The 14,544-nt window shown below is 45.1% G+C and overlaps 2 protein-coding genes across 2 annotated transcripts; one reads left to right on the top strand and one right to left on the bottom strand.

Moving 5' to 3' along the window:
* Positions 1-497: 497 nt before the first annotated feature.
* etaa1a (ETAA1 activator of ATR kinase a) lies at positions 498-9,182 on the top strand. Its single transcript, XM_015972895.3, has 6 exons — positions 498-897; positions 2,497-2,622; positions 2,705-2,775; positions 2,860-2,972; positions 4,647-5,659; positions 8,544-9,182. Exons 1-6 carry the CDS (start codon positions 735-737, stop codon positions 8,627-8,629), a joined length of 1,572 nt encoding a protein of 523 aa, XP_015828381.3. The 5' UTR covers positions 498-734; the 3' UTR covers positions 8,630-9,182.
* Positions 9,183-9,471: 289 nt separating this feature from the next.
* Positions 9,472-12,308, bottom strand: cnrip1a (cannabinoid receptor interacting protein 1a). Its single transcript, XM_015972906.3, has 3 exons — positions 12,026-12,308; positions 11,338-11,482; positions 9,472-10,515 (listed from the first exon to the last, which is right to left on the bottom strand). Exons 1-3 carry the CDS (start codon positions 12,202-12,204, stop codon positions 10,351-10,353), a joined length of 489 nt encoding a protein of 162 aa, XP_015828392.1. The 5' UTR covers positions 12,205-12,308; the 3' UTR covers positions 9,472-10,350.
* Between the last annotated feature and the right edge of the window lie 2,236 nt (positions 12,309-14,544).

The raw sequence follows: 14,544 nt of genomic DNA on the forward strand, positions 1-14,544 counted from the left end.
ACCTCAGATTCTCAGAGTGTTTAACCACAGGATTGTCAAACTGAATGATGGACAATAGGAGCCTGGCAGAACCCATATAGGCCAAAGGGGAAGCACTACCATAAAGAATCTCAAATGTCATCAAATCGGGAAGTTCATGCCGTTCACAATAAAAAGGCTGAATTCTGAATCAGAATTCAGTTTCATATCAACATTGTTCGCTCTAGATAGGAAGAATAGGAGAGGCCACAAACTCACTACACATGAATGGGAAATGTGATAGGTTTGTCCAAGGAAGAATTATATTTCTGATATCTGAAATGTTCACTCTGGACAAAAGGGAATTCTATTATGGATATCTGGAATGTCAGTTTCTGCTCGGGAAAATATAATTATAGATATCTGGAATACATCTGCTTAAAAAATGCTATAATGACTAGAGTATACGCATCGTAGAGTGCTAAAGCTAATGAAGGAAAGCACACAACATGCTTATATGTTTAGGTTTTCGTTTCTACTAAAACAATATTTTTAAAATTGACTTTTCAGAATGCCTTTTTCCCGCACAGACTTGTGCGCCTGAATGCATCACCCAAGTGAATTCTGGGAAGGAGAAAAATATGGCGGGATGTTCAACAGCGCCCAATTACAGCTGGCTGAACTCTTTGCTAACCGTTCCATTTTAGACATGAAATCGGATGTAAACAACTGAGTGGAGATCACCGAGCTTTTCCACTCTTTGTCCGTCGGCAAACATGGCTGAAGGGCGGGAAAGTTTCGAGTCTCCGGCCGGTGTAGGGGCCTCACCGTCGACACCACAAGCAACCAAACCAGCGAGAGCAAACCGCCTGAGCCGAAGCTTCAGGCTGACACAGGCGGCCACCGAGGACATGGACCGCACTCGGAACCAGGTCCCAGGTCAGCAGCCGAACTCCGACTCAATTTCACAATTTAACTTGGAACATTTTAATTCTCGAAGTTGCGATGGTGAGTTCAATGGCCGGTGTTATGTCGACATCAGTGCCCTCGACGGAATTTCTAAACATTTTTTTTTCAAACGGTTTATTTGTTGCTGCTTGGAAATTATGAAGTCACGGTCTAAAAACATAATTAGTTTGAATTTCAGATCAACTAGTTGCTGATTTGTCCGATTAGATGTTGCATTAATGTTTAATATTTATATTAAATACTAATACATTATGTTTAATATCCTAATAAACTGTTAGGAAAATATCACGTTGTTGCCCTGATTATGTTTCTGTCGGATTCCTTTACTGTCTGGTGCTTTTTCCTGCTCCTTGCTGTGGTTTTTGATTTTATCAGGGATCAACGACTCACTTGGTTTTAACGGATTCTCACTGACTTGTAAGTCATAAACTCTAAATCCACTAAAGCCTGTGGGATGAGAGGTTAAAGAGCAAGTCGCCCCCCAAATCAAATTGTTTTTGCTGATAAAAGTTACAAATCAGTGTCTAGTCAGGCTGTTGACACCTGTAGAATAATTTGACACCTGAGCATGACCTAGTTGACATTTAAATATTCTGCCTAAAGCTATCAGTGAGTGCGTTTACATGCAGCCAGTAACCCTTTTAAAACCCGAATATTCACAATAACCCGGTTCCGCAGGTCCATGTAAACACCGCCACAAACCCGGATATGCTCATAACCGGGTTTTTAAAAACCCGGTTACTACACCTGGGGTAACCCTTTTCTAACCCGAGCGTTTGGTCGTGTAAACGCATACCGGGATATCCCCATCGAAGCGTGTGTTCTGCGCATGCTCTGTTCGCAAGGAATCTTGGTCTTTTGAGTAGCGAGACGTCTCGTACGCACCAGAACACCGGAAGTAAACAACAAGTTGGGAGCAACATGGCGAGTCGCGGCACAGCACCACACTTTGAGTGACGAGGAAACTAAAGTGCAAACAAACGCGGTCACTATCGCTTCCGAACTGGGAAACATGTTGCTGTTTTCACGGATACCGGAACAAGAAGAACCGGAAATGACGCATATTGCGCCAGGACGTAGTCCATACGTCCTGGCGCTAACCCAACGTCCGCATTTACATCGGGTTATGCAAGTTAGGGGTAACTCTTTCTATTTATGCTTGTAAACGGGTTATTCTGACTCAGAAACCCGAATCCCGACCTTAACCGGATCATAACCCGGATATTGGCTGCATGTAAACGTAGTTGGTGGTGCTCGGTCTTCAGGTAAAACCTCTGCACTACATTTAAATTTAAATCTGCCATCACTATTAGCTAAGAAGTACCCTATGATGTTAGCTGGTACCATATGATGTCACAGTGCTGGTGTGAGCCTGTGTGTGTGTATTTGTTAGCGGCTCTGCCCTCTTAGTCACAGGCAACGCCTCCTTGTGGTGCATTTTTCAAACAGGAAATGGGAGTGGAACTAGATTCTGGTAGGGGCTGACTTGCTTTTTAAACATTTTCATTCAACAGGTTTTTAGGGAGACCTAGACACTTATGGTTGAGAACCTGTTTGTCTCCTTCCCAGAGTTTAAGACCCCCACTAGGATCCCCAGATCCAAACCAGCTGCTGGTTCCTGTGGAGAGTCTCCTCAGGACTCGGATGTCTCCCACGACATCATCTGGGATGCCACTTCCCCTCCCTGCAGATTCGGTAAATCAGGTGTGACAGTTTGCTTCTTTACTTGTTTGTTATATATCTTATTCAGTATGGGAGGTGCTTGTGTTGCTTTCAGGTAAAAGAGGGAAAAAGCACCCCGTTGGAATGGTGAACATCTCTGAGATTGTCAGCAGGATTGCTCCGACGGTCAGAAACGTTCTGTTCAGGTCCGATCTGATTCAAGTAGTATGATGGAGTCACTGATTGCTGGTGTCACCCCACCTTCCACAGCATGGCAGGCCACAGGTGGCAGAACCGACCCTACAGCAGTGGATCGGAGACAGCGCCGCCATACCCTGCACTCCAGACCTTCAGGCACACAGACCCAAGAGGAAATCTCCGAGGTGTGTCCAGCTCGGCTCTCTGCTGTGATGTTTGTGGTTCTGTTTCCACTGAAAGGACATATGGCACTTACACGTTATCGTCGGTTGGTTTCACACACACTGGTCAGATTTGCGTTTTTGGTTCCGAGGCGACACTACGGACTGATTGGCTGGCTGAAATTACGCATGCCGCCTCCGATCTGCGAGTAGAATGAGCCAGCGTGAGGGGGTTCCCGCATGAACGATTCATTTTCATGCTGGATGCTGTCTGCAGCACGGAGCTGTCGCTCAGTGGGAATGGGAGAAGTAAGTGTGTGTGTGTGTGTGTGTGTGTGTAACTGTCTTTTGCAGGCAAGCAGACAGCTGCTCAGGGGAAAAAGCAGTGGGTGTGTGTCACAAGTTTATGAGGACACACACAGCAACTGAATGAAATAACGTGGTTCAGTCTTCAAAAGCAGCACAGCTCATGCCCACCTTTGTTTACCTTATTATGGAGGACACAGCGGACGTTTCTGTGCGTATGAAACGCCGCCCACAGGCTCGGGGATTTCTGCATTTCTGAGAAGTCCCTCTGATTTTTATGTGAACACTACACCGCCCGTTCAAGACCAAACTCGCGCCATCCAGCCCCACCGAACCCCGACCGTGCCGACACTAATGTGTAAGCGCCAATAGGTGAAACCAAACCAGACTACCAGGACTGGCCCGGGCCTGGGTTAAGGCCTGAGACCAAGTATTGGACTGGGTCAGAGCCTGAAGTCCAGTTCTGAGTTTCTGAGATCTTCAGGTAAGTTCATCACCTGTTTCCTGTCTTTGTTTCCATGGTAACCAGACAGGGGTAACGGTGTGCCTAAAAGCCTGGTTTGGTTCATTTTCAGTACAATGAGTGTAAACTGGCGCAGTTGTGACGACATTTCATATAAAAATGAGTCTGCAGTAAATTCTCCAACAAACTTTCAACTTCTTTGAAAACAAAAAATTGTGTAAAATAAGTAAAAAAAAAAAAAAAAAAAAAAAAACATTTGAAAGGGCCAGCTGGCACGATGAGGCATTTTAGCGATGTTTTACACTAATAACGTTGCCATGGTAATTTTATACCGTTTTTTTTTTTAGGAAACTAACAAGAAAACTTCAACTTTCTCAGAAGCAGCTGAAACAACAGGCTGGACCTTTGGTTCCATGCTGTAGTTCTTTTTTAAAGTACAGAGTAGTTTACCTGTTTTCCCGCTACGTTGCGTTTGTTTACCTGTTGTCCCGCTACGTTGCGTTTGTTTACCTGTTGTCCCGCTACGTTGCGTTTGTTTACCTGTTGTCCCGCTACGTTGCGTTTGTTTACCTGTTGTCCCGCTACGTTGCGTTTGTTTACCTGTTGTCCCGCTACGTTGCGTTTGTTTACCTGTTGTCCCGCTACGTTGCGTTTGCGGCTGCAGCCGCAAACGCAACGTAGCGGGACAACAGGTAAACTACTCTGTACTTTAAAAAACAACTACAGCATGGAATTAGAGACACGACCCAGCAAGAACACACCTAAGCTGAACCTTTGGTGTTTGGGAATATTTTCTACTTTTAGGGAAATTAACTTTCTGATTTTCATTTATAAGTAAATCAACGTTTATTAGTGATAAACTATAATCGAGTGTCTACTAGTGCTGTAGACACACGTAGTCATGATTTTGTCTTTGCTTTCTGCGGCAGATCGAATGGAGTAGACGACTTGCTGAGACTTGCCAAACAGTTTGACCTGAACCTGTTTCATCGTGATGAAGAGGAGAACGTGGACCCCCTGGAGCTCCGGTCTGAAGACGTCCTGGACCGTTCTGGCTGTTTACCCTCACTTCCTGGGATTGGTGGGCCGGCTGTGACTGGAACATCCATGCTGCTGGAGCAGGATCTGCTTCCGGACGAGGACCTGGACCTGTTCCTTGTGCCGACTCAGCAGGCCAGTGGAATCTGGAATCGGACTCCATCTCAGAGCAGATCCATTTCAGCTGCTCCCACAAAGGATTCTGGGAAAATGTCTGGTTCCACTTCAGCGGTTGATGTGACCGGAACCAGACCCACAGTCCAGGATGACTGGGACGACGACGACTTGTTGAACGATTCACTGGTGGTGGAGATGACGCAGAACCCATTGGCCTTCATTGTCCCAAAGTTCTGCTCAACCCAGAACCCAGAACCCCTGGTGACTCAGAGGCAAACAGCAGCTCCCATTAGTGCTGCAAGCTCCGGATCTTCTGTCAGGGTCCAAATGGACCCGAGGATGGACTGGCAGGTGGACCTTCAGCTGACCGGATTTTCCACTCAGACCGGACTGCACAGAATCGAGAGATCCTGTCCGTCAGATGTTGTGAAACCAGAACCACAGCAGATTGGTCCAAAGGGTTCTGAAAGAAGTTCATCATATGCTCAGATCGGTTCCATCAAGCCAGATGGAACCGATCTGACGGAAGATGACCTGGAGACTTTGTTCTCGTTGGACCCAGTCTGGGACGACCCAGCTGACGACGACCTGCTGTGTGAAATGTGTGAGGACCTGGAGAACCAGCTCCAGAAACTCGATACCAAACCTATTCCTGTTCAGTCCAATCAAAGAGCAGTTCTGCAGCAGACCTACAGAACATGTGAGAACCGGATCCAAACAGATGTTGGTGGCCCCTTGGATCGCCCAGTAACCACGGCAACAGGAAAAGGCCCAGAACTGAGATCAGGTGAGTTCCATTGGGTTCTAACAGGTCCTGTTTATGGCGGACGCTTTTGTCCAGAGCTGCAGCAACGTCCACAGCGTCTGAACGTTTGTTCCCAGCAGCGGGGACAGTTGTAAACAAAACAAGAGCTAGTCTCACCAAAGAGCATGTGGACATGCTCGCATTCCTCCACAGCAACTCGGAGTAGGCAGTGCAGAGGAGTAGTACAGTGTGGAGATGTGGGAGGGGGAAAAATAGAAATATAGACTGTTTTAAACTACACACGCTAACAGAATAACGGTTCCGTTTAATTTTGCAATAACTGGGACTAGGGTTGTCACGGTAACCGGTGTAGCGGTAAACCCCGGTAAAAAAGTTGACAATAATAACCGTCTTGTTTTTTAAAACATATATTATCTCGGTGGATTAGCGTGGCTGCGGTGTAGGCGCGGTGACCCTTACCAGCCACCGTATCATCTGCTGAAGTTGCCGGCGGCACATGCGCACTTTGTTGTTTACAACCAAAACTTTCTTGAAGCTAAAGCTGAAATAATGGCCAAAGGAGGAGACGGCAGCGCTCAGGACATTTATTATCCCTCAAACAAGACAAAGTGGGAAGTACGGGCATCTTTTGGATATCTGAAGAATGCCGAGGGACAGCTGATAGAAGACGGCTATCCTGTTTGCAGCACGTGCAGAAAAAGTGTCTGTGAAAGGCAGCAACGCTTCAAATCTCATGACACATCTGCGTGACCATCACCCCCAACTCTACAGTCAACGCAAGGCAAGCTAACGTTAGCGTTTTAGCTAAAATGCGTGATCCGAGGATTTGGGTTGAGGGAGAATGCAACGAGTCGCTATATAAAGCAGCCGCAGCGCCGCTACCTGCATGTAAACCGTGTCGCGGACACCGCCATGTTGAAATGACGCTATGCATTACGGGGCTCCCAGGGGCAGATAAGAGTTGGTCTCTCTCCGAGAATAATTATGAATTTAACAACGATTACTGCCTGATGACATTTTCCCACATCTGCAAAGCTCACTGGAAGGACACAAACCGAGGACAATATTTTCCTGATATAGGGTTTATTACTCAAGTAAGGGTAAAAAAGTATCTGATTAGAAGGCTACTTGAGTACTGAGTATCATCTGAACTAAAAATTTTTAAAATGATGACATCAAACAGACATAAAATAAGAAGTTATGGGCAAATATTGGTATTTTAAAGACTAAAGGGGAAAAATGTAAACAAATAAACAACATAATTACAAAATAACACTTTTTAGGCTAAATTTAGACACAAACTGAGGACAATATTTCCTGATATACAGGGTTTATTTAGTTTCCTGAAAATTTAACATGTTTAAAAAAATACCGCGATAATACCGGAAACCGTGGTAATTTTGGTCACAATAACCGTGAGGTTAAATTTTTACACCGTGACAGCCCTAACTGGGACACTGAGGAATGTGTACTGTGCACTGCAGTGTTTTGTTTTGCACTAAAACTTGAGTTAAACTAGAGTTATTGGAACTGTGTTCCAATAATTATACTGCTTTTATTTTGTTTTAAGCAGAAGATGTTTAGCTTTGGAAAACTTGTGTAATAAAGTCATTTATACAATTTTGGGGGTATTTCTTTAGCTGCTTTTTCAGGACCAGAGCGTTTGCAAACAGGATTTTCCGCGGCTCCCTGGGGAGGGTAAAGGTCGTTTATAAGAGCAGACCGTGGCGGTAATGTGGCGCAATCGTGGTAATTTTATAAAAGATTAGGTGATGGTGGCATAAAAGGGTATGGGGGCGGTCTCTGCGCTGCTGCAGACTTCCGTTCATCTTGTACATAACTTGCTTTTTATTGCGATTGAAGCCGTGATCGTTAAGTTTTTTTTAACAAGCAGCTCCTGAAGGTGTCTGTCCCCATCGGTCCCTGTGCAGTCTCTGGTGGTCTGAGCTTCAGCTCTAACAGAGAGGCTCGTGGAGCTCTGCGGCGCTCCAGTTTGCCATCTCAGCTGATTTTGTTCAAAAGCAAACCTTATTGCCCGTGTTTACTTTCATTTTCAGTACATTTACCAGCCGGAGCTCAGCAATAACTCCCCACGCCATCATGACATCTGCCTCTGTTGCGCCAGGGCGCATACGACAGACCGTTACCGCAATATTACTACCAAGCCAGGCGGAACGAATGCCGCAAAATTCACGCAACGCCATGCCGGCATGGCGCGTTTATAGACATACCACTGTGGTAATATTACGCCGATTAGCCGGCATGGTGTGTCTTATAAAAGAGGCTTTTTAAATATTTTGGTTTTAATTAATTGTACAGCAAAAAAAATCATAAGATTAATTATTTAATTAGTCATTAGAATAATCGGCCATTCGATTAAATAATCGCCAGAATAATCGTTTAGAAAATAATCGTTTACCTACAGCCCTACTGCTCACACATGAGGATATAACAGCAGTTACCATGGAACCCATGAGGGCTGGTTCTCGATGCCTGTCAGAGGCTCCCTCCATAGGTAGGTGTGAACGTCAGCCGGCCAGTCAGTCGGTAGTGGGAACACTATTAACCTACCAGGCTAGACCAGGCCAACTCAGATGTGAAACCCCCATTCTTTGACATTATTGTTTTATTTTTTATTGTTTTTATTTTTTCCGGGTCAGGAGACCCATGAGCCACCCGGAAGCGGATGAGACTTAGGCCCTATTAATACAAATGTGATGTCATCGTGAGAGCTAATGATGTCCCTTCCTTGACGGCTGCTCTCGTGGTCTGCCTGTATCTGTTTATTTATTTACATGTGTGTGTGTTCAGCCTTGGTCAGGCTGCACTGTGAAGACACATTTCTATATGCTTCAGGACGCTGACGCACTGGAAGTTTATTCTGATTCCTGTCTCTCCCTTCCAGTGAAATGCTCAGCGGCTGAGATCGAGCTGAAAAAGCAGCAGGCGATGAAGAGGAGACGGCAGCGACTGCAGGCGATGCAGAACTGACCCGAGATCGCCTTTGTGAAGCTGCTGCTGATTGGTTAAGGAGTTTTTGTGGGTTTTAAATAGTTTTCTGCCAAGTCATTGTCTACAGTAGCCTGGAAGGATCAAACCGACAGAACGGACCATAGGACATGTGAGATTAAACTCCCTCTATGGAAAACCAAAAGTGGTCAAATATGATTTTTAGTAAAACGTTTATATTTTTAAATCAGCTGGTTTTTGATCTAAGATGAAAGAATTAATCCTCTGAAGTAACCCAGAGGGATTCTGGTGGTTTTGGTCTGGTTCTTCAGACTGCTGGCTTTTAAAGCCAATCCAGATGTTTGGTGTAGGAGGAGGTTTAATCGACCCAAGTCCAGGATTTCAGACGGGTCTTTAAACGCATCATTATAGATCCAGGCTTTTATAAACCCTTAACCCACAAACTAATACAGTGTTCTGGTTCTGTTTAATGTGGCTCCGCCCACTTCCTCCCAGCTGTTTGTTTTTCTGAACCGGGTCAAAACAAAACGGGTTTTCACTGATTTGATCAAATAAATAAAATCTGTTTAATAAACCACCGTCCCGAGAGTCGTCTGTACCTTCTTTGGTTCTGATGGTTCCTCAGGGTCCATCTTTACCTCAGGTGAAAATGACAAGCAGTCATTAAAAGAAGGGTTCTGTTGAATTGGGTCAGAACCAACTTTAAGATTCTTTTTTTTTTTTTTTTTTTACCTGAAAAATCTACATGAAACCCATTAGAATCCCACCTGGTGGATGTGCCCCTGTGGGTGGATGTGTAGATCTGGTCTGGGACCTCTAACCCCAGCGTGACCTTTGACACAGTGATGAGGCGGACTCATGAAGCTGCTTCAGCACTGATTTATTCACACAAACAACCCGCGCCGTTTCTCACATGAAACAAAACCAGTTTGGCAAAAGGAACAGAGGAAGAGCAGGCTGTGATTCAAAAGCACCAAAAACGGACGTTAACGGCTCCATAGATAAGTCCGCTGATGAAAGTAGTCCCAAACCGCCGCCGCTGAAACAGACTTCAGAGCTCCGGACCTCCGCCAGGTGCTTCAGAACAATTGGAGTGTTTGAAGAACAAAACGAAAGCCCAACGCGATAACCTGAAGTCGGCCAGTCAGAGGATACGGTTCTGTTCCAAAGTCCCAATCCAGTCAAAACTTTATTTAAAATGTAGATGAAGATCCAGTTTTAGCTGTTGTGTTGTCTGTACTCGACTCTGGCACGCCCACTGAGTCAGGAGCCTTTTTCTGCCTGAATGATCCAAAGGTCAGGGTTAGAAAGACTCCTTTGAAGATGTTCAGGTACCTTCAGACACTGAAGAACTATTGATCCGGACCTGTTTAGGTCCAGTCTGGCTACTGGAGTAAAATATTTGAATCTGATCCGGTTCTGGTTCCGGTTCTTCCTAGTCTTCAGCTACACCAGAACAAATCATCATGCAGGGTCTTAAGACTGCTCCTTTAAATCTCACAATCCAAAGACAAGCTGGTGTGACCTCTGATTGGACGACAAACAGGAAGTGAAACTAAACAACTTCTGATGTTTTTACTTAAAGGAAATGTATTGATTAAATTACCCCACCAAAAAAAAAAGATAATTACAAACAGCTGATTTTCTGCCAGTGTTGATAAAACTAGACCATTAGGATCTGAGTGCCCCCTTCATGACCGGAGGTCCTGGTGGTCCTCTGCTCAGCAGTCAGGCGTCCCAACTCAGTTGAACACCTCCTTGTTGATCCACATCAGGGTCCGGGTCTCATTGGGTTTGCACTCGTACTCGATGTTGCTGAACTTGTTGCCGAACTGGCAGTGCTCCCTCTTGTAGTAGTTGTAGTACTTGGCCTGCCAGACCGTCTCGAACGTCCCCGCCTTTTTAAACTGGACAAGGAGAGACAGAAGACCTCACAAGAACCGGAAAAGCCACACCCCTTCCTGAATGACTCCTGTCCCTGAATAGAGGCCCAGTGCCAACACCTGCACTGCACCCTACGAAGTGCACTTGGACTGAGTGCATGTAAGTAAGGCTTTGAGTGTGCACCCGCTTCACATATGGGATGATAACATTCGAAGGGGTGGACAGTGTGTCATCGACTGCAACGTTTGTGCTGCTGGTCTAGAACTTAATCTCTGATCTGGAACTCTCACTTGTAAAAACTGGATTATAAAATACCAGATAGCCTCCGATGTTAGCTTGATTGATTAGCACCTGCTCTCATGATCTCAACTGGTTTGTGTGGAATGGGTCATCATGTGTTTAGAACTGAAGGGTCCTACGGAGGTCCTAACGAACGCCGCTGCTTCTCCATATGTGTTCACATCCACAACCAGTGGTCACATGAGCTCAGAGGGAACCTGTTTGGGTCTCTGGGGGCCACAGACCCCAGGATGGAACCACTGTCGTAGAGTACCTGCCTGTCTCCTGGAATCTCCTCCATGCTCCTCAGTCTCAGCTGGGAGACACAGCAAACCTGGCTCGTATTGATGATTGATGCTGAAGGAGCAGGACTACCTGTGTGACCTTCAGGTATCTTGTCATGCTATCAGCGGGGACACCCTTTCCTATCCTCTCATTGTTGTCCCTTCGGTGAATCTATTGCCTAGCCCAACACTCTGAGGACCAGCTACATCAGCAGATGTCTCCAGCAGGGTTTGGGATGGTGACCCCCCCCCCCCCCGTAGACACCCCAGTTCGTGTCTCACCTCGATGCTGACTTGGACCGGTTGGCGGTCTCCGCTCTTCGTATGTGGGACGCCCTCTGTGTCGTACAGGCCGTGGTAGACCACCGAGTCCTCGTCCCGGGTCTGCTGCTCCAGAGGGAAGACGATTCCTCCGATGTTCATGTTGCTGAGGGAAAAGAACAGGAAACTCATCCCAAACACAAGACACGGGATCAGATCCGCTTAAACATCTCAGCATCCAACTCATAATGGTTATATGTTGTTGTGATGCTGTTGCTTGGCAACAAATAAAATCATTAACATCTAAGGAAACTAATCAGAACACCATTACAACAAATACATTAGGTCTAGCTAACATTTTCTGTTGTAACTAATAAACGCTCCTTTCTGCCAGCTGGGCTCTTTGGAATCAGACGCGTTCCAGTTTCCAAACGGGTGTTAAAGAGGGCTGCATTCCATTTCTGTTGCTGGGAATGCTGCGTGGAACACATCGTTTATTAAACAGACTAATAATATTTGCAGGTTTTGTTTCTGGTGGAGCGGGATCAGACCGAACCGAACCGAACCACCAGAACGTTCCACCTGAGCCTGCATGTTTTATGCAGTGGGTGTCGGATGCTGCAGCCGCAGGAGGAGGAGGAGGCCGCGGAGGCCCTGCTGCATCTCACCTCCACCGGACAGTTCCGACCCCTACAACAGATCATCTTACGTGGACTCGACGGTTCCAGGCTTCACCACCACCTCGATCTTATATTTGGATCCCGTCAGGAGCTTGATGGTTCGGTTCTGGCCGAACCGGGTTCCGTCCACCTTGAAGAAAACCGGTCCGTCGTTCGGCTGGATCCGAAGCGCCACCGCGATGTTGATGATCGGAGGGACGTCGTCCATGATCCGGGATGCTGCTGTCAGTCACTACACCTGGAGGTCCGAGCTGGAGGAGGACGGGCTGGTGCTGAGGCTGCACCGGAAACTGTATCCGGTCAGGCTTTTCACAATAAAAGCCAAATCTAGGATCAGCGATTTATTAAAGTTGTATCTGTGATCCAACATACGAAAGGATCTTAGACACTATTTTTGGGAGACCAATGACCTCCAACCAGTCAGGAGTTCCTGAAAAGGTTTTTGGTTCCAAATTATTTCAGTTTATTTACAGTAAAACTGGTTTGTTTTCAGAGGCTTTTAGAAATTAAATTAGTGGGAGAAATTAAAATGGAAATAAACAAAGAGGAGAATGATAATGGGGATGTAAATCCAACCATTGTTTGGGATGCAACGAAAGCAGTTATGCGAGGAAACCTCATTTCAAGATCTGCATATTATAAGAAAGAAAGGCAACAAAATTACAAGAGACGGATAGAGGAACTCAAGAACCTGAACAAAAACACAAAGGTACAAACGATCCAGGTTTAATAGAACAAATGAAGGAGGTAAGGAAATTAATAAACGAAATTTTAGAATGTGAATTAGAAAAAAAGCCAGATTTTGAAACAAGCCTATTATGAATCAGGTCCCAAAGCAACTAAACTCTTAACAAGTAGAGGAAACAAGTAATAAACACTATACACAAAATTAAAGATCCCACAAATAATAAAACAGAAACAGATAAAACTGAAAGAATCTTTAAAAATTACTAGTATGAAGAGCTCTGTACCTAAATCAGCAGATGAACAAACAATAAGAAACATTTTGAACTAGATCTCCCCACAATAGGAGAAGAACAAAATAAATATATCAATACGCCTATCACAATACCATAAATAAGCTAAAACCAAATACAACACCTGGGAGCGATGGCTTTCCAGACGAATGTTATAAATTTTTTAAAACCGAATTATTACCAATGTTATTGTCATCACTTAATGAAACCCTAAAAAGCGGAAAGGTCCCCCCCTCCTGGAGAGAAGCAATGTTACAGTGACACCAAAAGCAGGGAAAAATAAAGAGGAGTGCAAAAATTATGGACCAATTTCTATCCTAAACTGGGACTACAAAATCTATACCTCTATCCTAGCACTAAGGTTTGACCTTTTTGTGTCAGACATAACAGATGAAGACAATGCGGGTTCATGAAGGGCAGGCAAACATCAGATAACATCCGCAGGACTATTCATTTAATTGAAGAAATTCAAAAACAAGAAGAAAATGCGCTGCTGCTCAGCTTAGATGTTGACAATGCACTCGACAGCATTATTTTGAGATATCTGTACCTCACATTAGAGAGATTCGGCTTAAAGTCAAGTTCAATAAATGTAATTAAGGCACTTTATCAAAATCTGATAGCAGGAGTAAAAGTAAATGGCAACCTCACAGAATGGTTTAAACTGGAAAAGGTCCACCAGATAAGGATGTTGTTTGTCACCCAGAGCCATTAGCTCAAGCAACACGGGAAGACGAAGACATAGCAGAGCTGCCATCTCTCACCTCCAAACACACCCACATCACCCCGCTTCTCCTCCAGCTTCACTGGCTGCCAGTCAACTTCAGGGTTCATTTCAAGATCCTGGTTCTGGTCTATAGGGCCTTACATGGACAAGCACCATCTTACATTGGTGATCTTCTTAGTCCCTACACCTCCAGCAGGTCCCTGAGGTCCAGTGATCAAAGCCTACTGGTTGTGCAGCACCAGGCTAAAGGTCAAAGGTGACAGATCATCTGCTGCTGTGGCCCCCAGACTCTGGACCTCTCTCCCCCTGAGCCTGAGATCAGTGGACTCAGTGGTCTCCTTTAAAAAGCAGCTGAAGACTCACTTGTTCAAGCTGGCTTTTGTATGACCTTCTTCACCTCTCTCTCTTTATTCTGCTCTCCCCACCTATTCCACCTTCCTCAGGATCCACTGATTTCCCTCTTTCCTGTTCACTCTCTCTCTTTATTAACATTTTTTAGTCACAATTGTCTATTTTTGCTCATTTTAAATATATTTTTAAACATTTTCTAAATTCTTTTTTATATTTTTTGTTTTTTGTGAGGCGCCTCGTGATTTTTATCTCGAGAGGCGCTTTAGAAATGATATCTTCTTCTTCTTCACGCACTTAAGTTTTTGTCTGACTTCAAACAGCTAGCTTACATCTCTTATTAACGTCTAGTATATGGCCGCCTCGCCTCTGCAGTGTGCCTCAGGGCAGCTGTAGACACACTGTAGCTCATCACCTCCAGTGTGTGAATGGGTGAATGACAGATCGTGTTTAAAAAACACCTTGGGATGTTTTAGGACCCTGAGGGCTACATCAA

This window comes from Nothobranchius furzeri, chromosome 6, assembly GCF_043380555.1.
Source record: "Nothobranchius furzeri strain GRZ-AD chromosome 6, NfurGRZ-RIMD1, whole genome shotgun sequence".
Lineage (NCBI taxonomy): Eukaryota > Metazoa > Chordata > Actinopteri > Cyprinodontiformes > Nothobranchiidae > Nothobranchius > Nothobranchius furzeri.